General features: G+C 40.7%; 4 protein-coding genes across 11 annotated transcripts in view; all 4 read right to left on the bottom strand.

The window, feature by feature from the left end:
- Nucleotides 1-702: 702 nt before the first annotated feature.
- On the bottom strand, nt 703-2,916 carry LOC309694429 (putative G-protein coupled receptor 148). The gene is made up of 2 exons (XM_082514514.1): nt 2,827-2,916; nt 703-2,127 (listed from the first exon to the last, which is right to left on the bottom strand). Exon 2 carries the CDS (start codon nt 2,042-2,044, stop codon nt 1,082-1,084), a length of 963 nt encoding a protein of 320 aa, XP_082370640.1. The 5' UTR covers nt 2,045-2,127; nt 2,827-2,916; the 3' UTR covers nt 703-1,081.
- On the bottom strand, nt 2,444-5,296 carry mterf4 (mitochondrial transcription termination factor 4). The gene is made up of 4 exons (XM_082514513.1): nt 5,244-5,296; nt 4,579-4,990; nt 4,297-4,481; nt 2,444-3,787 (listed from the first exon to the last, which is right to left on the bottom strand). Exons 1-4 carry the CDS (start codon nt 5,268-5,270, stop codon nt 3,398-3,400), a joined length of 1,014 nt encoding a protein of 337 aa, XP_082370639.1. The 5' UTR covers nt 5,271-5,296; the 3' UTR covers nt 2,444-3,397.
- Nucleotides 5,297-6,439: 1,143 nt separating this feature from the next.
- Nucleotides 6,440-15,366, bottom strand: pask (PAS domain containing serine/threonine kinase). Of its 3 annotated transcripts, none has more exons than XM_082514509.1 (21): nt 14,938-15,366; nt 14,558-14,798; nt 14,155-14,378; nt 13,871-14,041; nt 13,611-13,745; nt 13,396-13,530; nt 13,056-13,218; nt 12,418-12,590; nt 12,204-12,333; nt 11,934-12,105; nt 10,538-10,770; nt 10,319-10,448; nt 9,260-9,813; nt 9,031-9,173; nt 8,731-8,898; nt 8,497-8,622; nt 8,252-8,386; nt 7,943-8,142; nt 7,536-7,669; nt 7,284-7,433; nt 6,440-6,982 (listed from the first exon to the last, which is right to left on the bottom strand). In XM_082514509.1, exons 2-21 carry the CDS (start codon nt 14,760-14,762, stop codon nt 6,813-6,815), a joined length of 3,651 nt encoding a protein of 1,216 aa, XP_082370635.1. In that variant the 5' UTR covers nt 14,763-14,798; nt 14,938-15,366; the 3' UTR covers nt 6,440-6,812. The 3 variants fall into 3 exon arrangements, with proteins under 3 accessions (XP_082370635.1, XP_082370634.1, XP_082370636.1); XM_082514508.1 differs by having other exon boundaries at nt 14,558-14,794; XM_082514510.1 differs by lacking the exon at nt 14,558-14,798 and having other exon boundaries at nt 14,938-15,365.
- Nucleotides 15,367-16,655: 1,289 nt separating this feature from the next.
- kcnab1b (potassium voltage-gated channel subfamily A regulatory beta subunit 1b) overlaps nt 16,656-22,047 on the bottom strand; it is a gene marked incomplete at its 5' end in the record, with an annotated part of 65,504 nt that continues 60,112 nt past the window's right edge. For all 6 annotated transcript variants that reach the window (XM_082514368.1, XM_082514366.1, XM_082514363.1 and 3 more), the window contains 6 exons: nt 16,656-17,860; nt 17,953-18,041; nt 18,148-18,268; nt 19,380-19,474; nt 19,553-19,673; nt 21,105-21,190. In XM_082514368.1, coding sequence (XP_082370494.1) covers nt 17,771-17,860; nt 17,953-18,041; nt 18,148-18,268; nt 19,380-19,474; nt 19,553-19,673; nt 21,105-21,190 — 602 coding nt within the window. In that variant the 3' untranslated portion in view covers nt 16,656-17,770. The remainder of the gene's footprint in view (nt 17,861-17,952; nt 18,042-18,147; nt 18,269-19,379; nt 19,475-19,552; nt 19,674-21,104; nt 21,191-22,047) is intronic.

Here is a 22,047-nt window from a genome sequence, read left to right as displayed (position 1 = left end):
ATTTTTAATTGAATTGCTGAATTTGTTGTAATTTCTAACACCCTATTGCTCAGCTTTCTCGTGAGAACGAGATTCTTAAATTCAGTGAGATATTTTATCTGGTTGAGTATAAATAAAAGTGACTTTGTCCAAATCTGATTGCCGTTTCTATGTTGTGTCATGCCAATTATGTTTGACAAATTATAAGTCAACCAGTTATTTTCAACACTTTAAATAAGGCAGCAATACAATAGCTTGGGTAACCCCCTCCCCCTCCCCTCAGGGACTTTTTGTGTGAGTTCATCAGGATGAAAAGCAATGTAGTCTTATCAGACCACGTTGAATGGCAATGATTTCTGTGGAAATCAGGTCATTGGAGATTTGTACTTAGCACTTTGTAATCAGTTCCATGTAAATGGGCAAATAAGATTAAGTAGAGTAGAGTGTTCTTTGGGGTAGAGGTGGTCCAGAGGCTTATGTAGAAAGGCAGTGTGAGGTTGTTTAGAGTGCAGGGATCCAGGCCATGAGGAAAGAACACATCTACTATCCTGTTGTGCTTTACAAGACGAAGGGACGAATGTGTCCCTCTGCTGTTAAGTTGCTGAACTGGTTACGGCCGCCTGCTGCCAGGATGCTCGACTCACCACTATCCATCACCCTTCTCGCCATGTCGGATCATTGTAGATATCCAGCTTTAGACAAACAAGGCTTTAAAAAAACTAATACAGTTTAGTGCTTTATTACTTTAGTCATAAAACCGAGGCCCGGGATCGTGTGTTACATAAATATGAAAGCAGGGAAGTTCAGCATCTTCTGACCGAGATCCACAGAGCAGCAACACAGTTCTCAACCCCTGACACAAACAGAGAAAGTAGAAAGAAATCCAAGTGCTTTATACAAATAAAACATTGGCGATATTGCATTATTAATGTAGCTGGAACACAGAGTCTAAGTTCTGGATTCGGTGAAATCTAACTCCTACAGACTAAACTATAAAATAAAATGCAGCGTTTCTCTATGACAGTTTGATTCTTGGCATTTTTACAGATCATGTAGATAAAACTCTGACCCTTTAGAAGTTGTTCAAAAACACAGCAGGTCTTTACGCAGCTGTGGCCTGGCTGAGTCTCCTGTGCTGGTGCAGCAGCAGCAGCATTACTGTGTCTGAGATCTCTCTGTACCTGATCCCATACAGGTAAGGAGCAAATACCCTGGGCAGCAACATAAAAACACACATATTGACTGTGGAGACCCACACGCGAACATCCTGAGGTATGTCTTTCCTGTCTATTAGAACGAGCTCTATGGTAAAAAGGAAGCCGGGGGCAAAGTAGAGCAGGAGCAGAACCCCGTGGGCCAGCAGGGTGACCCTGGCCCTGGAGAAGCGGTTATGCCAGATTCCCTGTGTCCTCGTTATCATGTAGAGGCGAATGTAGCAGTAAGAAATGAGCAGTGAACACATGAGTGCAGCTACGAAGAAGTAGATATAGATCCCAGTCATGTTCCTGGCTTGAATGAATCCAAGGGAGATGAGGACCAGACACACGGGTAGCTTTTCATGGAAGTTCCCACTCGCTACCTGCGTCTTGATCATCACTGTGAAAGGGTATATGGCTGCTAACACCCACACCCCCACCAGTATGCAGTAGGTACGGGAAGGTGGAATAACGTCACGGTAACGGAGAGGCCAGCGAACAGCAGCATAGGTGTCGACCACCATGAGAGTGACCGTGTAAATGGCACAGCAGTAGCTGGTGACAGTGAGAGTTGTGACCAGCTCACAACCCAACCATTGCATCGGTGCTCTCAAGGCGTTACAAATCAACGTGGCCAAGTTGAGGAGGACCAAAAACAGGTCGGCCACCAGGATGTTGGCCAGTAGCAGGTAACGCGTCTCCTGGCGGAGGGCACGGGATAGGAAAATGCTTACCAGGAGAACAGGGCTGGCCAGCAAGGTGGCAAGAGTGATGACTATTGTGGGGATCAAAAACAAATCCAGGTGCCATTTCTCCAGGACCTCCACCCACTCCTGCGTGATGTTTGAAATTGGTATCGGTGATGTCATTGTACCTGTGAGTTACGGAGGAAGTGCAGATGGCGACACAGGGGTGTTTTATGATCACAGTCCCTACTTTCTCCAGCCAAGTCCTGTGAAAGAAAAACACCACAAATCAATGTCCACAGCGCACTACATTTAATACAGGTGGGATACACCTCCACTCTAATCCACCCAGCGAATTTGAACTGGATGAGCAGGTAAGAAACTGTATAAATCAACTGTAACTACATGCAAATATGGTTCGAGTCTATATTTATGCATCTGCGTAAAAGCTGCAACTTGCAAATTTTCACACAAGCAGCAAAGAGCAAATGTGATCTCTACATGAATAATATCTCTGTGTGTGTTTGATACAGTGATAACCTTGTTGGGCTGCAGGCTGGAAAAACAAAAACAAACAAAAAAAACAGTAATGTCTAACACTTTAATGCTCCAGCTTTTTAAACATGCCATTTTTATTTTACAGTCCAGTCTAATTGTTTTAGTCTACTTAACAATTAAAATGAGCGGCCAGAAGCTTGTTGGCAGAATTCGAATATGAACGAATATTCAACAATGGACCCTGAACATCAACTTCTCTTCATGTACAATCTCACAAATCAGGTGCAACATCATGATTTCACTCAGCAAAAAATAAATAACTAAGCTGAACACCACAACCGTGATAACCACGTTCCCAACCAAAATTTGTATACACTAAACAAAAAGAGCAAAACAAAACCCAGAAATGACTACATAAACATATTTATTGACAAATTATCGATTGAACAAAAGGTGAGTGATCTTACCTGAGGCTCAAAAATGGAAAAAACTGCCTGTGGCGTGCATCCGTTAATGCTCAAATAAATAAAACGGTGCTCTGCAGCACTCATCTCACTGGACGGCTCTTTCTGAATGTACCCTTTGTTGACTCAGAGAGATAGTATAGGGGCTGCAGAGAGCTACAAACACTCAGCTGTCACATAGTAACGAGGTGGAGCTCCCCACACCGTAGCTTTTATAGCGTTTTCTGCCCAGTAAATCGGATTGGTTTTCAAGAATTTATTTGACTTTATTCGAAAACTCACTTAAAGGGATTGGCAGTCATCTCCTGTTTTCAATAGGACTCACAAGTCAAGCTTCTGAAATTCATTTAATTTATGCCATCAATGAAGGAAAGTCAAAAATATTAGTGACACATTTTTCCTCACCCAAAGTTAGACCTGACCCACAGTCTCACACCAACGTCCTCACGTCTTACATGATGAAACCACTAACATAAACCCCAGCAAAAGGCTCTCACTGTGTTCCCATGGGTGGTTTAGATAATAATCTAGGGAACTTCCCTAAAAAGCAAAAAAAGACTGGTTCAACAAGCAGTCACTTCTTTCTCCTTTTCCCATATCCACTTTTTGCTTCTCTATCATCGTCATCGTCGTCATCGTCGTCATCCTCATCGTCACTATCAGGTTCGGTCCTGCCCTGCTGCAGCTCCCCTTCCTGCCACTCCCTGGCTGCCAGTCTTTTAAACACGTCGTACTCCTCCGCTGATGTCTGGGCGACGTGCGCAAGGAAGGTGTCCTGATCAACATTAAGGACGCTGTCCAGATTGGGGTTGATGATCGTCGTCTGTCCTTTCTTGTCCGGGGTTTCATAGAGGCCCCGTCGCTCCAAGAAAGTGTGTCGACAGCGGATCTCATCCAGACTGTAACGAAACAGTCGGCACTTCACCATCTCCGCCTGTTTGACACCCATTCTGAAGTAGACGTACTGTGGAGAGAGGAGGTAAAATGTGCCGGTCAACACAGTTAGTACACAGTTTGACAACAGCTTTAAGTGGACAACATATAAAAGTGTGGACACAGGAGATACTCCTATTCCGAAACTCTGAGCTGATCTTAAGGACGGTATGCTTTCATATGGGAAAGTGCAATGCGGATGCACACTGTCCCACTCTGCACTGTACAAAGAGACCTGCAGAAGTGCTCACAGGATTATAAAATGCAGATCTGAAAAAAAATATATATATATATACAAATAACATTCAGTCTATTATTACTGGAATGGAGCTACTGAGCCCACTGTGCTCATCATCTTTGATAACTTATTCAAAACATCTAGGAATTCACATTTGCATCTTTTATGTAATAATATGGTAACCGTTGTTTGTTACACATTTGAATACACAGAACCCAAGTATAAGGTCTGTTTGGACAGGTCTGTTTGACAATCCAAACCAAAACCTAACAAAAAGCAGCAAACGCAATTCACTTGCTCACCTGAAACTTGTACTCCAGCTGATCCAAGTTCTCCAGCACCACTGCTGGACAATCTCTGATGATGTCTGTGACCTGCTGGGAAGTAAACAGGCACTTCTCTTTGAGAAACATCACCACATTTTTTACTCTTTTCGAAGGCACAGTCAGGATCCTGGGGTAATGGGCCACCACCCTCTGAAGACTGCCTACGGAGAAATAGAGTAAAATGCGGGTTTCATATATTTTCAGTAATTTTATGCCTGATCTAATGTAGAAATAAACTGCGCAAAGGCAACACCTTACCTTCAACTAAGCCTATTTTCCGCAGGTTGCTTATGCGCTGCTGCAGCTGTGCCTCTTTGATGGTGTAAAGTTCAGGACATTTCTCCAGGCACTTCTTCACACTCGACGGGTTGAGACCCAAGACAAACAGAGCTGTGAGGGTTGGTAGGATGTGTTTGGCAGAATCTCCTTTTCTGACATTGGCCAGAGACTCGTATATCTGCTCTGCCTGACTCTCTGTGAAGCCCATATCAATGAAAGAGCGCAGGGACAGCTCAGTGACCGGGATCCCACTCGGAGGATTCAAGTCTTGACTGTGCTGCGTTGCCTGGTTGGTGAAGGAACAATACCATCTGGACTGGGGGTAGTATCTCCCAAACTGACGCGGACACAGTGTAGATATGGTGGCATTTCTCACAGCCAACCGTAGTACCTGTGGAAAAATACACGCCTTTAAAACCCTCACAGACAGCAGCGGTAGAGGGGGCAGAAAATATGCTAACAAACTCCACCGTTATCATTAGCTCAAGTTAGCAGACGTGAAGGTTATAAATGTCAGTCTTTTCTTTTCTTTCCTTTTTTTTTTTTTACTGATGGGTCCATTCAGTTAAAAGTGTTGCACCTCTAATTATTTCTACTTCGAGGAAAAAGATACTAAATCGTAATAGTTTGTATTTATACTTCACCTGATTCACAGCAACACGGGTCCCCATGCTTCTCCGTTATCGAAATATTTCCGTCTTCCAACTTAAAGAGTACAAAGGTTCCGCTACGTGTGTATGTATATCAAAGACTGTAGAAAACAGTTTTTTCTACAGTCTTTGGTATATATTCGGCTAGTCAAATATGATGGTGTGATCATGATTTAGAAATCTTATAAGACAGACATTTTCTTAATTAAATTGCCTGTGTCGTGCCAAAAAGTGATTCTCGATGGGGTTTTTTAAGCATCTAATATCTTTGTTTCTATCTGTTTATAGACCGCAGTCATTAGGGTTTATATATAAAATAAAGAAATTACTTGTTTTATCCTTATGGCTCTGCGTGACTGTACTAATAAATTCAGTGCTTTTTGGAAACATGTTTTTAAACTCAATGACACCTTCAAACGTCACTTTACCAGGATCTAATTGCAGCTTGTGCATTGTGCCTCAAAGTTGCTTGACACAATTCGTGATTGACATATTTGACAGATTGTATTTCAACAATCATAGAGTCAACAGTCTAAATAGAGACTTTCGGGCACTTTTTGGCAGTGCTTTCCTGCCCTGAGTAACGATATAGTGCTCAATTCATGTTATCAACGTCATGAGTTAATCATTTTTAATTCCAAAACATGTTTTCAGATGAGAATCAGCATGGTGAATGCAATCAGGATACATAAAAAAAGTAAAGTCTGGGCTTTTTAAATGGTTCAGTGTTATTATAAGGACTTTTCAGGAAGTCCTATCTTCACTTCACAGTGAAAATAAATCTTCAACTTTATTGGGATAGCTGACAGTCTGTAGCTAGTGTAAGGTACTCATGATGAAATATTTGCAGTACCACCCTCCTCTCTACTTTGAAATAACGTGAAAGTCTGTGAAGGAAGTGGCAGCCTGTAAATAACAGCAGCTGTTAATCTGGCAGCTTTAACACCAGCTGGGAACCTAATAAATGTGTCCCCAACAAGTACTGCAGTCATTTAGTGTTTTGGATATAAATTTAAGTAGCAGTTACCTGACTGAAGAGAACATGCTTGTGGCAATACATTTATTGATGTATAAAAATAAATAGATAAATATCAGATATTCTTACACTTTTAATTAAAATATACAAGAATAAAACTATGAATATAAATTGCCCATTATTTTAAAAAAAAAAAAAAAAAAAAAGCCGGATCAAGAGTTTCTTTAACTTTAATGAGTTTGTGTGATTTCTCTGAGGTAACAGCTTATAGTTGTGTGTTTTTGTAGTAAAGCTGGGTGATACTTTAAACTGTCACAAATTTTTTTTTTTGCTGCTTTAATTTTTCCTCAAACTGCAAAAAGATAAATAAAACATTACATCCTGAACACAGAAACAAGCACAGTGTGACCGACCCATGATTAAGTCAGAAGTCTGTTTGTCTCATATTTAGTCCCGACAGCAGCGTCCCATCACTGAGGCACACTTCATTTTTCTTCAACATTTATATCTTTGTTCAGTGACTCCAGATAAAAAAAAAGTTGATTTGACAGTTCGCATGAAGGCTTCACTTTGTTTAAGCAGAGTCTTTAATCCTCAACGAGGTACTTATGCAGCTCCGATTTCAGGGCTGCGATCTCCAACCTCTCGTCCTCATCTTCCTCCTCGTCATCCTCAGGCAGAGTGTCATCCCCACCCCCTGAAAATGAGCTCTGCCCGATGTACGCCTTAGGACTGGATTCTTGGTGCTGCGGTAAACCTGATAAAAAGATCAGAGGCCCCAGTACATTAAAACATAGCTAATGATTGTCAACGAGGTTCTCAAACTGTGGTGCAGGTGGAAAAGGAAAAATATGAAGTTAAACTAAGTTGAATTTGTATTACATTTCAAGGGGAAAAAAAATATCAAAGTGGCCTGATGCTTATGCACTTATTTTATTGTTGCAGAGTGATGAGTATTAAGAGGTGTACGGGATAAACTGTTTCCACCTCCTGAGGTGTGGAATATCAGAAAAAGTCTGACATCTACTAGTCCAACAGTACCATTTAAGAGTACTCACAGCAGCTCAGATTTTCAGGAACCACCTCTGCCCAGGTGTACTCTGATAGAGAAATGGGCTGACTGATCCAGGACTGCAGCAGCAGCTGGTCTAAGTCCATTCTGTGAGTTGGGTTAGGGTCAAGCAGCCCGTGTAATACATCATCCAGCTCTGAGAGAATACACAGAAAAACTTCAGAATCTGACTGGACAAAATTGTCTCTATAAACTCAAAGGATCATATTTTGTGAAATCACAACCAGCTGCTGTGTACCTGGAGAGAGATGATACGGGGGATTTAGTTTGGCATCCAGGATCTCACCCACGTCACAGAAGGGATTCTCGCTGAAAAGCAACGTATAGAGCAAAACCCCCAGAGACCACATCTCCAGCTCTGGACCCTCATAGCTACAAAAAGAAGCCCACTTATGAGAGAAGCCTACAATTATTAGCAAGTTAATTCAGTGCTGATGGCATATTCTCAAAATTGTATACTCTAGAGCTCAATTCATGAGTTCAATGGGTCATAAATGTAATCTAGGACTGTAAAAATAACTCTTAACTAGACTCTGCATTCAGATTCAATAATTTAAGTGACTTCTTTAAACAGAAGGATGCTATTTAATAAAATACATTAAAAAAAAAAAGAGGAAAAAGAATTAACAGATAGTGTATACTCACGGATTTCCCTGTAGCACCTCTGGGGAGCAGTACTCAAGGGTGCCACAGAAATGATAAAAGAGCTTCCCAGGAGTCATTATAGCAGCAGAGCCGAAGTCTATCAGTCGAATGTGAAAACATGTGTCAATTATGATGTTCTCATCTTTTATGTCCCTGTGAAGGATGTTCTTGGTCCTCAGATAGAAGACAGCTGCCACAATCTGCGAAGAGACAGACGCTGCATTTTAACAAAGAACAAATCAATACTTCATGTCACATTTATGAGCCCACTCGCCTGACACGGTTGTATTTTTCTGGCTGTGCGTGTACCTGTCTGAATATGTAGCTGGCAAGGGGCTCATCGAGCCTCGGCTGCATGTCTATAAACTCAAAAAGGTCCAAACCATCTCCGTGTTTCTCCATCACCATCTGAAAGTAACTCCCATTCTCAAACACCTCCAGCACCTAGTGACACCAACACAGGTGTATGATGTGAAGCAACACAGTTCACGATTAAAACACATTATTTTGGAAACTTTTGCGACAGGGTCATGTGATGCAAACCGCACGGCGACCTTAACGATGTTATGGTGCGTCACTCGGGTCAGTATGGCGATCTCCTGGCTCACTCGCCCTAACATTGGGTCGTCTACCCAGCAGTCGCTCACTATTCTGGCCTTGCTGATGAACTTCACAATCACCTGTAGGTTTTTAAAGTAGGTCATAAAGTCATCTTCTGCAAAAAACAAAACAAAAAAAACTACATATACAAACAACAACCCCCCCCCCCCACCAAATATTTTTCTTACTTCTTGCCCATCGCAGCGCCTTTCTGCCTTCCAGACAAATCCAAAGGCTCCTTTACCAACAGCTTTGATCGGCTTGTACTCTTCTTCAAACTGTCCATCACAGGCTTTAGACTGCTCGAGGTCCATGGTGGAGCGCAATGCTTCCCCCTGACTGGCCTCACCAATCCTCTTCATGAAGAAACGAGTAAATGATCACCAAGTTACAAACACAACCGCCTCTAATGAAGTTTACATTAAAATATAAATAAGATAAAATCCATGCTTTATTGACCTAGACTTAAGATCATTACAGCCACTGACCTCTCCTAGACTGCCTGCTGTTTGGTCGTGCAGTGATTGATCCGTTTGTGACATCGCCCCCTGCTGGCTGAGTCTGCACATCCACATGCAGAAAATGGAGCTTCCGTCTGGGAGGTTTGTCCCGCACACATCACACAGCACATCTGCACACAAGCAGAGAAAAATACTTGTTGCTTTGCATTTGATTTTTAGGAGGAATCTAAAGTACAGTAAACAGTTTAACACCAACCTATTCTTGTGCCGTCTCTGTGGTATCCACTTCCTTCAAATTGCCCCTCCACTATACATGTGGTTTCTGAGGACTGGTTGTGTCCATACACCTTCTGTTTCTTGGGAGTAGATGTGGCAGGCATATCTGCTAGTGACTGAATCCCAGTATTCACTTGTTCACAGCCCTCTTGGCCCTTTCCTTGATGAATTGCAGAGACAGCTTCCCAGTGAACCTGCTCATCCTTATGCTTTTCAAGTTTTTCAGGTGATTTGTTTCTGGCCTCCACAGCAGCAACGTCCCCAGGCTCACTGGGCTCCGCTTCCTGGTCAGACAGCACCATGCATGGGGAGGGAGTCCGCAGGAGCTCAGCTGTATCGCATGATGCCACAGAGTGTGGGGCGTCATTGTTGCCTCCTCCACCACTGAGCAGCTCTACATTACCGCCCAGGTCTAGCTCCGCTAGGGCCCGGCTAACTAGATCACCATTGCTGTTTAGGTCCAGAAAGATACTGGCTGAGTCCACTGCTTGGGCTGGATCAGAACCACCGTGTTCACAGAAGCCAGAAGAAGACCTAGGAAATTAAATTAGAAAAACCAAAACATTGTTACATGAATACATGAAAAATATATTCATAAAGGAAGGAAACGTCTAAAGCTGAAATAAGGAAAGAAATGAATAAAAGTTTGACAGTGGAATCAAATACTGTATTAAAAACACAGAGAAACACATCCAGGTGTTAGTATAGCAAATGATATGTGAAATGAATGTTTCCAGTTTTCTTTGAAGTCTAACTAAACAAAAAGGAAGCATACTCAATTGAAAAGGCTTATACAATTGAAAAAGGTGCCGACCCACTAAAGACGCCAAAAATATGAATGAGACAGCATTTCTAAGCTACAGGCTGAAACTCGTCTGTTTCTTCCTGCCATTGTGCAATATTTTAAAGTATGATATACGTAACTGCGAGCGCTGACATTCTCATTAGCATCTTTAGATTCTTTGAAGTTTCAACCAGGCACGTCAGAGGCTTTCAGGGCCTCATCTTACCCACATAACTGAAAAATATCTCTCCTCACCGGCTCTCCATTGAGATTACTTCAAAGCTAGATTCCTCAAGCACAGAGGCAGATGAACGGTGATCTTTTCCTACATCAGGAGGTTTGTCGTTAATCTTATCAACAGCATGTTCATTCCCAGCAGGACAGTCTACAGAACAAGAAAAACATTCATTGTACATTGTATTTATAGCGGAGCTCCATTTATGTAAAGAAAACATCAGCAGAGCTACGTCACACCTGGGATATTCTCAGGGGCGGGTTCATCTTTTTTCTGAACTTCACTGCCCGGCTGCTGTTCTCTCTTTTGGTGCGATGGTTCAGTGGGAACAGAGCGGCAGGCGTCGTCATCTGGAAGTTCCACCCAGGTAAATGTCTTGAGGAGTGCCTGAGTAGTATCCACACTGTCTATCTGACTACAGCATGGTGCTACCTGAGCTGCTTCTTCCATCAGCTCTGCAGTGTTATTGGCCCTGAGGAAAGACGGGCTGTTTCAATCCAATTCTTTTCTTTCCATGCCAACACAAGAAAGCTACAGGCAAACTCCAGTGGCAAAATATTTACTGAAAACGTATCTGAAGTCTCTCCTAGGAAATCAAAAATGTATACGCAAAACTGCAATCTATGCTGTGGATGTCTTGTTTTTTGGGGTTGGTGCAAGTGTAAAACACAAAGCACTTCACCTTACAAGCACTGGTAATAGCATATACAAGAACGAATGCCTTAACTCCCAGCTAATTTGTCTCTGCAGTTACATTTTTAGTGAGTGAATAAGTCTTTGCCTGTTTATTTCCCCCACAGGCTGAAGATTTAGGACTTATGCAAGTTTCTATCTGCATGCTGTAAATTGTAAATGCTTAGCTTAAATAAAAGCTCAGTACTGAAATACATATTTTGTATAAAAGGTTGGTAAACAATAATATTCAGTTGGAACAACTTAACGATGCATTACTATTTCTTCAAATTCTAAATAAGAGGCACTATATTAGAAATCTCTACTTTTTTTAAATTTATTTTTTAAATACCAGGCATGCTGTGACATTATTTGTCCAACAGATGGCAAACGAGAGGCCTTTTAACACACTTAACCCACACTGAGATATTCCAGCATCACAATCATTCATGACTGTGAAATTTGGGGAAAACATTCCAGTCACAAAAGCTTTACGAGTCCAATTCAGATACAAGTTTTAGGGGGGAAAACAATAACAGCAGAAAGGACAGAAACGATGAGCAGTCACAGCTGATCTAACTGGGGAAAATGTAATTAGTGTTTCAGTGTCTATTGAGTAGTTGGAGACACAGTGAGACCATCAGGCTTGACCAGTGAGTTGGAGTGCTTCCAGATTTACTGCAAAGCACATTAAATATACATGCAGCCTGCGGCTTTAAGGCACCTGATTGTCGCAACAGCAGCTTTTGTCTGTCCAGCATTTCAGAGTACACAAACCCACTCTGTTTAAAGTCTACAGTGAATTTGAATATCTGCTGGCATAAAACCTCCTGTCAGAATTAATCACCATCATATCCAAGGCTACTAAAAGCCTCGGATATGACTTACCAGATAAAATCATTGATACACATTAAAATCACGGAGCCTGTGAGCTGGACGATTTTAATGTGCCCGCGTACTTACGTAACCACACGTGTTGAGGTGACTGCAGGAGGGGAGAGGGCAGACAGAGCGCTGCCCTGTTTATCCAGCATCATGCTGGTGCCAGTGAAGATCCTGCCTCTCCCTGCTGAAGTCCTTTCCAGAGCTGCTCGGTGCACCATGGCCATGTCTCCTGCCACTAGTGAGGATGGGTCTAAAATTGAAATAAGAAACTATTAAGTGATGCACAGTGCAAACAAATAATACTGCATGACAGGTAAAAATAAGTACCTTACATATTCCAACACTCACCATATTTTCCTGATATCCTGGATGCTGCAGGACTTTTAGAGGCCTTTGCATGAGAATCAGAGAAGGATCTGGTCTTTCTGTCCGAGTCCGACATCCACCCATAGAAACCGGGCATCAGGAAAGTGATGTTCTATAGATAACAAAACAGCAATATCTATGAGGATTGGATGGTCCTCAGTCCAAACATCCACGTTCAGTGGTTACATTGGCTGACCTTCCCCAGCAGCTCGTCCTTGCTGTAGCCAAACAGACTGAGGGCCAGGTGGCTGTGGATGCTGATGATAGAACCATCAGTGTGGAGCAGAAGGAGACCGCTGACAGGAGCAAACACCCAAACTGTTCCAGAGTATTCTAGGGCTGGGCTGACAGTGCTGTCCACATTGACGTCTGTGAAAGTCCAAGCGTACGTTCAAAGTGCACAATTAGTTAAAGAAAGCATAAGTGATATATAAAAGCAGATGACATGGGGTGGGGGGGTATTAGTGAATTTATTGCCTTAAAACACAAACATCAGACTTGAGGATACTAAACAACAGGTGTTCACTATAGTGGACACAGACACGGCATGAAAAAGGCCACTAACATTAAAGCTGCCTGAAAGCTGTTAATGCAAGCACCACATCTGATCTGTAAGGGCCATATTAGTACATTTCCAACTTTAAATTGTCCAGGAAAAGCCCCAAAATGTAAAACCTACACCTCTATTGGACTGCAAGAAGTTTAAATGTTAATTGGAGTGTACAGCACAACACAGTGTGTGGGTGCATAACCCACACACCCACTGGGTGCACAACAGTGAGTGTGTTTTTAATCTATTGGTCATAGCTTTGTCCTACAATTTAAGCCAACTACCTGATGAGGATGACATTTCAAGGCTGTCATTGAGGTATATGTAGCCAGTCCCATTAAGCTGGTGTTGGGGTTTCCCACACTGCACCGCCCCTTGAAGTTTAACACACAGCGGGACTGCTGCACCTTCTCTGCTTCTACCACACACTCGCTGAACCCTCAGCATCTGAAAGCAGATAGAAAAAAAATTGTACTACAGAAATATTTAAAAAGGGATATAATTTTCTTCTTATCCATTCTGCCAAAATGTCAGAGCAGCACATTGATAAAAAGGGTCTCGGAAGCAGAGGTTAAAATTCCGAGTTTTCCTTAGCTGAGCAGAACAGTTCAAAAGTGTGCTTACTTTGGGCAGTGCATGACTGCGGAGGGGGATTTGTAAAGAGGGGATTAGCTCCTTCACAAAAACTCCTTTTAACTCCTCGGGATGATGGTATCCATGGAGATGGGCAAATGCCAAATCACAGGTTAGGATTCTGCCCTGAAAGTGACAAATGTACACGTCTATGGCTAGGCATTACTTTACATTTGTAAAAGAATGCTAAATAAGGGTGTACTTACATCTCTTGAGAAGGACAAAAAGGAAGACATCCTTTCTACATTTTCCATCACGAGAAGGAGGTGCTCTTCATTCTGTGATTGTCTGTAGGTGTACACAGACACTGGCATTTCTCCAGATAAAGTCAGGGCATCCACCTGCCAAAACACAAACAAACAAAGAAAAAAAAAAAAAAACCCAAAACAAATGAAATGAATAAATCTATGGTGTAGATTAAAGAAATCTGACTCAATGGCTCATGCTGTTTTAAGTAATTTCATACCACTTTTCCAGACGCTGCTACAACAGTCCCATCGACTAGTGGAAAATCCTCTTCCAGTGCTTCTTCCAGGACCTGACTGGTTTTCTTTAAGAGGGAGGGCAGCTTTTTTCCAATGAGCTCTTCAGTTGCGCACTCAAACAGCTTGCAGGCTTGTTCATTTGCTGACAAAACCTGAAATTAAAATAAATAAATAATTAATAAAGTAAGCAATTCATACAGTTGAAATGCTGGTTATCCTGTGCTGCAAAGCAACCTCCCTCCACATTAAGTCAACAACACAGTACCTTTTTAGTTTTATGGTTGACAGTTAGAATGACTTTGTTTGGGTTGAAGGCAGAGGGATACCCCGGCAGGCCAAAGTCACCAGACATTAGCTGACTGAAGAGCATCTCCTCTCTCTCTGACATAGTAGACAAGTGTGGCAAGGAACCAGCTTGAGAAGATGGAAGCAAACTACACATCTGGCGGTTTTTTGTGGCCACAGAAGATCCAATGTCAAAATGATCACCTGTAGGAAAAAGTGGTGTTATAAGCTGATTTAAATACAATTTATTCCCCTTAGTTTAAGAACACAAGCCAATCAAAACCGTCAGTGATGGGGGTGGGGGCGTCATATCAAAACTGACTTGAGATGAATTTATTAGCGCAGCATTTCTGTTGGTTGTAATCAACACTGCTGAAATTTACCTGTCAGGGAAGCCGGATCATAACGACGCTGAAAGGCTAAAAGCCTCTCCTTGTACAGAGGTCTGCGAGTACACGGGTAAGACCTGTTCAGGTCAAAGTCATCTTCCAGGTGACCAGACGAGAAGTCGGGAACCACACAAATAGTTTGTCCTTTAACAACGACGCTTCCCGAAGCCGCAAAACGATTCTCAGTTGACAGCGACATTGTTGCTGTTTTGTAGCTCGCGTTGAGAATAGCTGACTCAAGTATAAATGACAGAGAATTAGTGGTTGTAGCAATTACAGCTTAATATCATAGGCTAACTTTGCAGTTTATGCAACAGGACATGATTTATTGATAATATCTATGCTGCTCAGATACTGCAGCATTCAAGACTCACCTCAGCTCGTTTCCTAGTTGTTAGGCACGGCTGTTTGAGTTAATGCCAGTTGACAAGGTAACGTTACCTGCACTGCGCACTGTGGCTAACTAGCCATTTGCTAACTTGCTACTGCAAGTTAGCAATGAAATTGTTAGCGCTGCTAACAATTTCACTGCTGCACGGTCAGTTCTGATTTGTGTTAAATTACCGACGTTTTAGGCTATACCCGGAGTCGACGTCAGCATCTAAGCAAGTCAGCCTCGGTTAAAAGTACATTTTATTAACGTGATATTATTTCGCTCAATGCAACAATGTCTTTTGTAAACCGCGGGCTTCAAGCGTCAGTGGAGTAGATGATTTCAGGACGTCTTCTGGAGCCAATCAAACGTCCAGCTACGAACCAGGAAAAGTTCATTGGATAATTAACCCGGAACAGCCCGCCTTTGTTACCATGGCAGCACAGTCACGCAAAAATAATTACTGCTGCATTCAAGTGGAGTGTGATTAACCGAAATAAAGGGCTTCACGTAAACGGTCTCTCTCTCTCTCACACACACATACATATACACATATAGATATATATCTCTCTCTCTCTCTCTCTATGTATATATATATAGAAAGAAGGACTCATCCAGGCTGGAAAAACTGATCAGGAAGGCTAGCTCTGTGGTCGGCATGAAGCTGGACACTCTGGTGACAGTGGTAGAGAAAAGCACACTAAAGAAACTGCTGGACATTATGGACAATGCTGGGCATCCTCTGCACACGGCCATAAACAACCAGAAGAGTCTGTTCAGTGACAGGTTGCTTCTCCCAAAGACAAGAACCAACAGACTTAAAAACTCCTTCGTCCCACACGCCATCAGACTGTTTAACTCCTCTCTGGAGGGGAGAGGGAGGGGAGACAGGAGGACAAAGGAGGGGGGAACAACTAAGCTGTAGTGCCTCTTCACTTCACTGTGCAATTACCTTTTGTGCAATACTTTTTGTTAATAATCAACGGTGCAATAGACTCCGTACTTGAAATGTGCAATTCACTTGTATTTTTATTTTTATTTTATTCCTATTTATTCTATTTATCCCCTTTGTATAATTTATCTATATATGTCTTTGTATTTATATATATATAATATTCTGTAACTCTGTCCGTGCTGTGCTTTTTTGGAAACCGAATTTCCCAGAGGAACCCACCCGAGGGATTAATAAATAAATTATATATATATATATATATATATATATATATATATATATATATATATATATATATACACATACACATATATACACATACACATACACATATATATATATATACACATACACACATGTTGTTTCCGCGTAATCGCACACAAACACACACAGAATCGAAGAATGGCTTCCCTCCTCTGGAAACAGGAAAATCGCATTAGCATGACAAATAAAATAAAAGAAATAAAATACTGTAAATGAATGAGTAAATTAAAGCTCATGCAATTTCTAGAGGGAAAATATTATCATTATTTTAATATAAAGCGAGAAAATCTAAATTTACGCTAAGGGCAAATAAATACATAAATAACTAAAACAAAACAAAACAAACAAAACAGCAGAAGCATGAGAATATTTTGTTTAAATTGCAGTTTATATTCTAAGTAAGGGAACAATATTTGATGTATTCACATTTGTTCAAAAAAACCTAAGGCATCCATAACATCAATAGAAAAATAATTATATACATTTAAAACGTATCACATCAGAATGATTAACTTTTTTTATTTTCATGTATCTGATGAACAACACCAAAGTACATGTCTGAACAAACATAACAAAGATAATCCCATTACATAAAGCTGGCATCTGGGAGAAGTTGGGCAAAAATTCAGCAAGTTCCAGGTGCAGTTACTGCAGGGGTCCATATGGTGTCATTTTTTCATTTTATTTATTTTTTCTCTTCACTAGCTACATGGCTTTTCGTTTGTTCAATTCACAAGCACCCCCTTAGAATAGACAAATGTTTTAGTCACAACAAAAACAAAGTTGAACAAATCGGACATGATCACTACTGACAGGAAGTCCAGCAGAGAACAAACTGAAAGGGGTCAAAGGGACGCAGTAGGAAAGTACCCTCTGAGGTGCTTTTGCATAAGTGAAACTGACCAAAATAAAAAATAAAAAAAAAATATAAAGAGGCAGAAATCTCATTCTGACATAGCTGCTTATTAAGGATATATATTTATATATAACAGTCTGTACAGATGTTTTGAAACATGTTTTTGTTAGAATTAGCTCTCATGGTATTTGCTGACACCAGGCCCAATTTTTTTTGCACTCCAAAACACATCTAGTACATTTGACTTCTGTAATGCACACATTTTGATACATATCCTCTTTTGCTTTGCAGTTGGTGTACTTACTGAGCTTTATGCGATGCTTATGGGGTAGCATATTCCTCTAAGTTTTTGTTTCACCTACACTGAGAGTAATTTCAACAAACAGTATGTTGAAATTAAATAATGTTTTGCTTCTTCTGAATTTGTGGTTCAGCACCTCCTGCAATGTTTGTAAGAGTGGAAGAAGTTTTCACACTAGCAATTATCTCACTGGATCCTTTGTCTTTGTTTTGTTTACTCCAGTGGCTGGCTACTTTAGCTGTAGCATGCATGCTTTGTCAAGTAGCTCACTTTACGCTAATGAGTACTGGTTGAAGGAGCAAAGCATAACACATTACATAGTCACACAAACACACACACACGCACACACATACATAGTCATACGCACACGCAAGCATCTTGGGCACACCCTGTGGTGCCATGGCTGTGAAAAGTGAGCTTTGATAAGCTTTGGGAGCATAGTTCACTAAAACATGTCCATCCTAATGGTGGTAGTCTCTTTTACTATGTGGACGGTTGCCTAGTATATGATCCACCTCTGAGGCGATGCCTGCTGTCATCTTTGGAATCACCTAAAATGAACATGACATAGGAAAAGTACTTCATGATAACGCAGTGCCTCAAGACCAGCTAATGAAGAGATTACACTGACATGATGTTGTACCTGAATGGCTCCCAGGTTCTCTGTGAGCTGGCTTGGACTGGAGGACCCCAGAAGCACTGAGCTCACTCCCTCGTTCCTCAGGCACCAGGCTGAAGATCAGAGAAAGGAGAAATCTCAGACTTGCAATGAGGTATCAAAGGAGAAAGAACTTCCAAAGACATATATTTGCTTTGACAAATAGACGCTATCTGTTACCTATGGCTAGCTGTGGCAAAGTGCATCCAAGCTTCTCCGCAATATGAGCCAGCTCTTTTAGTTTGGCTTGCTGTTTTCTCCCTTCCTCACTCACGATTTTCTCTCTCAACCACTGGTATGGCTACAGGAGCAGTGAAAGCAGATGTGTTAGATTTACATGCAAAGATAGGCAGATGATTATTCAGTTCTTGTATTGCTGGATTTTTCTGTTGCCTTTGACACAGCTGATCATAGTATCCTGATGTATAACTTCACTTAACATCTCTAGATCAGGTCTGGATTTGTTCCCTTTCTGTCTCTCTCAGTTGCTTCCGCTAATTTTGTGTCCTCAATTAATGAAACTTTATTAATCCTGCAGGAATTTCGTACATTATGTGGTTGACTGCTCCCACACACAAATAAACATTAAACAAATAAAACATTCACTCTATTAAAAAAAGTTCATTAATCATAAATACAAAATATATTAATTAATAATAATTAAAAAATAACATTAAAAAATTAAAAACATCCTGATTGCTATGGAGACCATAAGGTGCTTCTGCACTTTTCTTTTCTCAACCTAACGTGCACCCCTTCCCACCTCCCCTCTGGTATCCTCCTTTGAGTGCTGTGCAGTCTTTTGCTACTTTATCTTGCGGTCTACCCAAGGTTCACTCCTGGGGCCTATCTTTTTTGCCTTGTATATACTTCCACTTGGAAACATCCTGAGTGATTCTGAAGTCTGTTATGCAGATGATAGCTACCTGTACATGCCATTTAAACACCAGAGTGTAACCAAATTATTATCCTTAAGGACCGCATTAATGCTATAAAGAACTGGATGGCAGCAAATGATCTATCTTTAGACTAGAATTAGAATAGAATAATAGAATTCAACTTTATTGTCATTGCACATGCACAGGTACAGGGCAACGAAATGCAGTTTGCATCCATTAAATAATCCACTTTAAATAGACAAAGTGAATTTCACTTCTCATCGATGCCACCTGACAACTTTGTTCTCAGAGTAATTGAGAATCTTGGGCTCATTTCATCTTTAATTCTCCCATCTGTGAGAATTCTGGCTGTTATTTAGTTTTGATAAGCTAAACATGGCCTGTCTCAAATACACTGTCTCACTGTGAAATGGAAATGATCATATCTACTTTTAGTTTGTTTAGTTTGAACTGACATTGTCCCCAATATCAGTTCAAATATGTAGCACCACAGAGGTCAAATTTAACCTGTACCTTCATCGAGGCCCTGGAGGATTCTGGGATACCATTCTCGTACTTTCCTGTGATGATCCCGCAGGCCAAAGGTGACCAAGAGACCACACCCACACCTGCAAGATCACAGTCACAATTAAGCAACAAGCAAATTAGGCAAATTTGATATTCAGAAAAATTTCCTTAAGACCTACCTATCTTATGGTAGAGCTCTGGAAGATGAGTTTCCACTTTTTCCCTCTGGAAGAAATGATACTCTGCCTGTTCACACACTGGTGGGATGAGATTGAACTGCCTGGCCACAGAATACGCTTCCTAAATGTGGAGCGGACAGAATGATGAGGATGGCAGAAAGTGATAAGGTAATGTGTAAGACTGACTCTTTGTATTTAATGACTTTTATCGCTCCGCTGTTCTTTGTATAGCACAAGGAAACTGCACATCTTTCACAGCGCTGACAGCTTCAGCAACAACAACAAAATTTAGACACTTTAGTCACTGAACTCTGTTCACATTTGTTTATACAATGCAAAACATCACATGTGAGGCTGATCATCAGAGTCAGTGGTCAGTCAGTTTCAACACTATATATTTTTTTCTTTTTAGCCAAGCACATCCTAACCAGGGTTACTGCAGTAAAACTAAACAAAAAGCTACAACTAAAGTGTGAAGTTAGCAGAAATAAATTATAAACGATAATAGCTGAAACAATGTTATGTACTCACAAAACTATCTAAAAGATTTTCTTTTTTTAAATATAAAGGATATTTTCATAGTTTTAGTCATTGTAAATGGTACATCTCTTTATTTAGACTTCAGCTAATTTAAAAACTACCTTCAATGAGTGATTCATTTAAATTGTAATATCTATTTTGAATGGGAAATTTTTGCCCCTGATAAAACACTCTTTACATTTTTTAATGATTAAGAAAACTGAGGTTACCACAAGATAACACTACGGATTTTTAACGCAATACAAATCAAACCACTCTGGAAATGAACTGAAACAAGACTAAACTGGACATTGAAATTGAAACAAGTAAATAAATTAATTAATGAAATCAAATTTAAATAAAAAAATTATTCTAAAATATATAAAACATAAAAGTGATGCAAGTAAAGTTTATAGAGAGCACTGCATGTCTCTGTCTGATTTTTTCATTGTATTCATGGTAAAAAATCATAACAAGGATTAAAAAGAACCTGATGTACTCTCACTGGCCAATTCATTAGATACACCTGTTTAACTCCAAATATCTGATCGGCCAAATCACATGGCAGCAATGTAATATATTAAGCATGTAGATCTGTTTAGCTTACCAGCTGAAGTTCAAACTGAGCATCACAATAAGGAAGAGAGGTGATTTAACTTTCTTTGAGCATGGCATGGTGGAGTTTTTCAGAAACTTCTAATCTACTGGGATTTTTCCCACACAGCCATCTGTACGTTTTACAGAGTAGGTCAAAAAGAGAAAGCATCCAGTGAGCAGCAGATCTCTGTGTGAAAAATGCCTTATTGATGCCAGAGCTCAGAGGACTGGTCAGACTATTTCAAAGAAGTCAACAGTAACTCAAATAACCACTGGATTCCACCCATGAAGGCAGGTTTGAAGACAAAAGGGGTTTTAACCCAGCAAGGTGTAACTATCGAAGTGACCAGTGAGTGCATATCAACCTATTACGCCTATTCATTTTTAAAATAAATACTCTGTCCTGGAAAGGTAAATACCTTTTCCTGTCACTCACCATGATCTCCATGGCAGACCACCGCGATGTCCCCCAGTACATGGCCATCCCCTGGTTGATCACATGTGTCATTGCTCTGACTATCTCTGCAAACATTAAAGAGCAGATATGTGCATCATCAATAACTGAACAGTGAATGGAGTCATGCTAGAAATTTGAGAGGTTGTCTCAACAGCTTAACTTGCATTATTTTCACATTATAACATAGAAATTATATTACAGCAATACTAAATTCAGTTTTTTTCTCTCATCAGGTAATAACACAATTATGAGAAGACTTGCAGGTTCAAAGAAGATTCCAAGAGCTTTAAAACTTTGGTAAAACTGCAGGACAATGAAAAAGATAAGTGGATCCTTGAAGTGTCCAGCCTCTTCTTTTAAACCCATGTGTGAGCAGATATTTTTTGCTGGGGTCACACTACTTAATGAGGCCAAAGGCTGCAGGGTTAAAAGACTCAGCTGCCTGTGCCGTGGAGGAAACCACAGCAAAAATACTGAAGGGGCTGAAGTCAGCAGCAGCGGCCTTCAGTGGTTTGTGTATTTGTGCCTCAGGATGTGGCAGGAAAGTAGCGTTTTTTGGAAAAGTGGAAGAGTTAAATAGTTTTTAATAAAAACCCCTGCGAAGTACTTTCTCAAAGGATATCTAACGCATGAAGAGAAACAGCTATTATTCTGAATGTGTGTGCGTTAAATGCTACCCGCAAACTTTCTAATTACTAAAGAAACCAAAGGCAGTGTGATCAAGTAATTCATGAGATTATTTTCAGTCTGTAAAGGAATTAATAAACCATCTGCCACCTTAGTACAATGCTGCATGCAAAATGTGAAGCAGAAAGGCTGGATATGAGGGTGAGGAGATGAGAGCGCAGAGTGTGATTAAAAAAAGAGCGATTCCTTTTCATCAGTAGTTTTCTCTCTCTAGACCGAAATGTAGCTTTGTGAG

This window comes from Aulonocara stuartgranti, assembly GCF_965226115.1.
Source record: "Aulonocara stuartgranti genome assembly, chromosome: 18".
NCBI lineage: Eukaryota > Metazoa > Chordata > Actinopteri > Cichliformes > Cichlidae > Aulonocara > Aulonocara stuartgranti.
The sequence above is the reverse complement of the archived record's forward strand: the minus strand, read 5'-3'. Positions and strand labels throughout refer to the sequence as shown.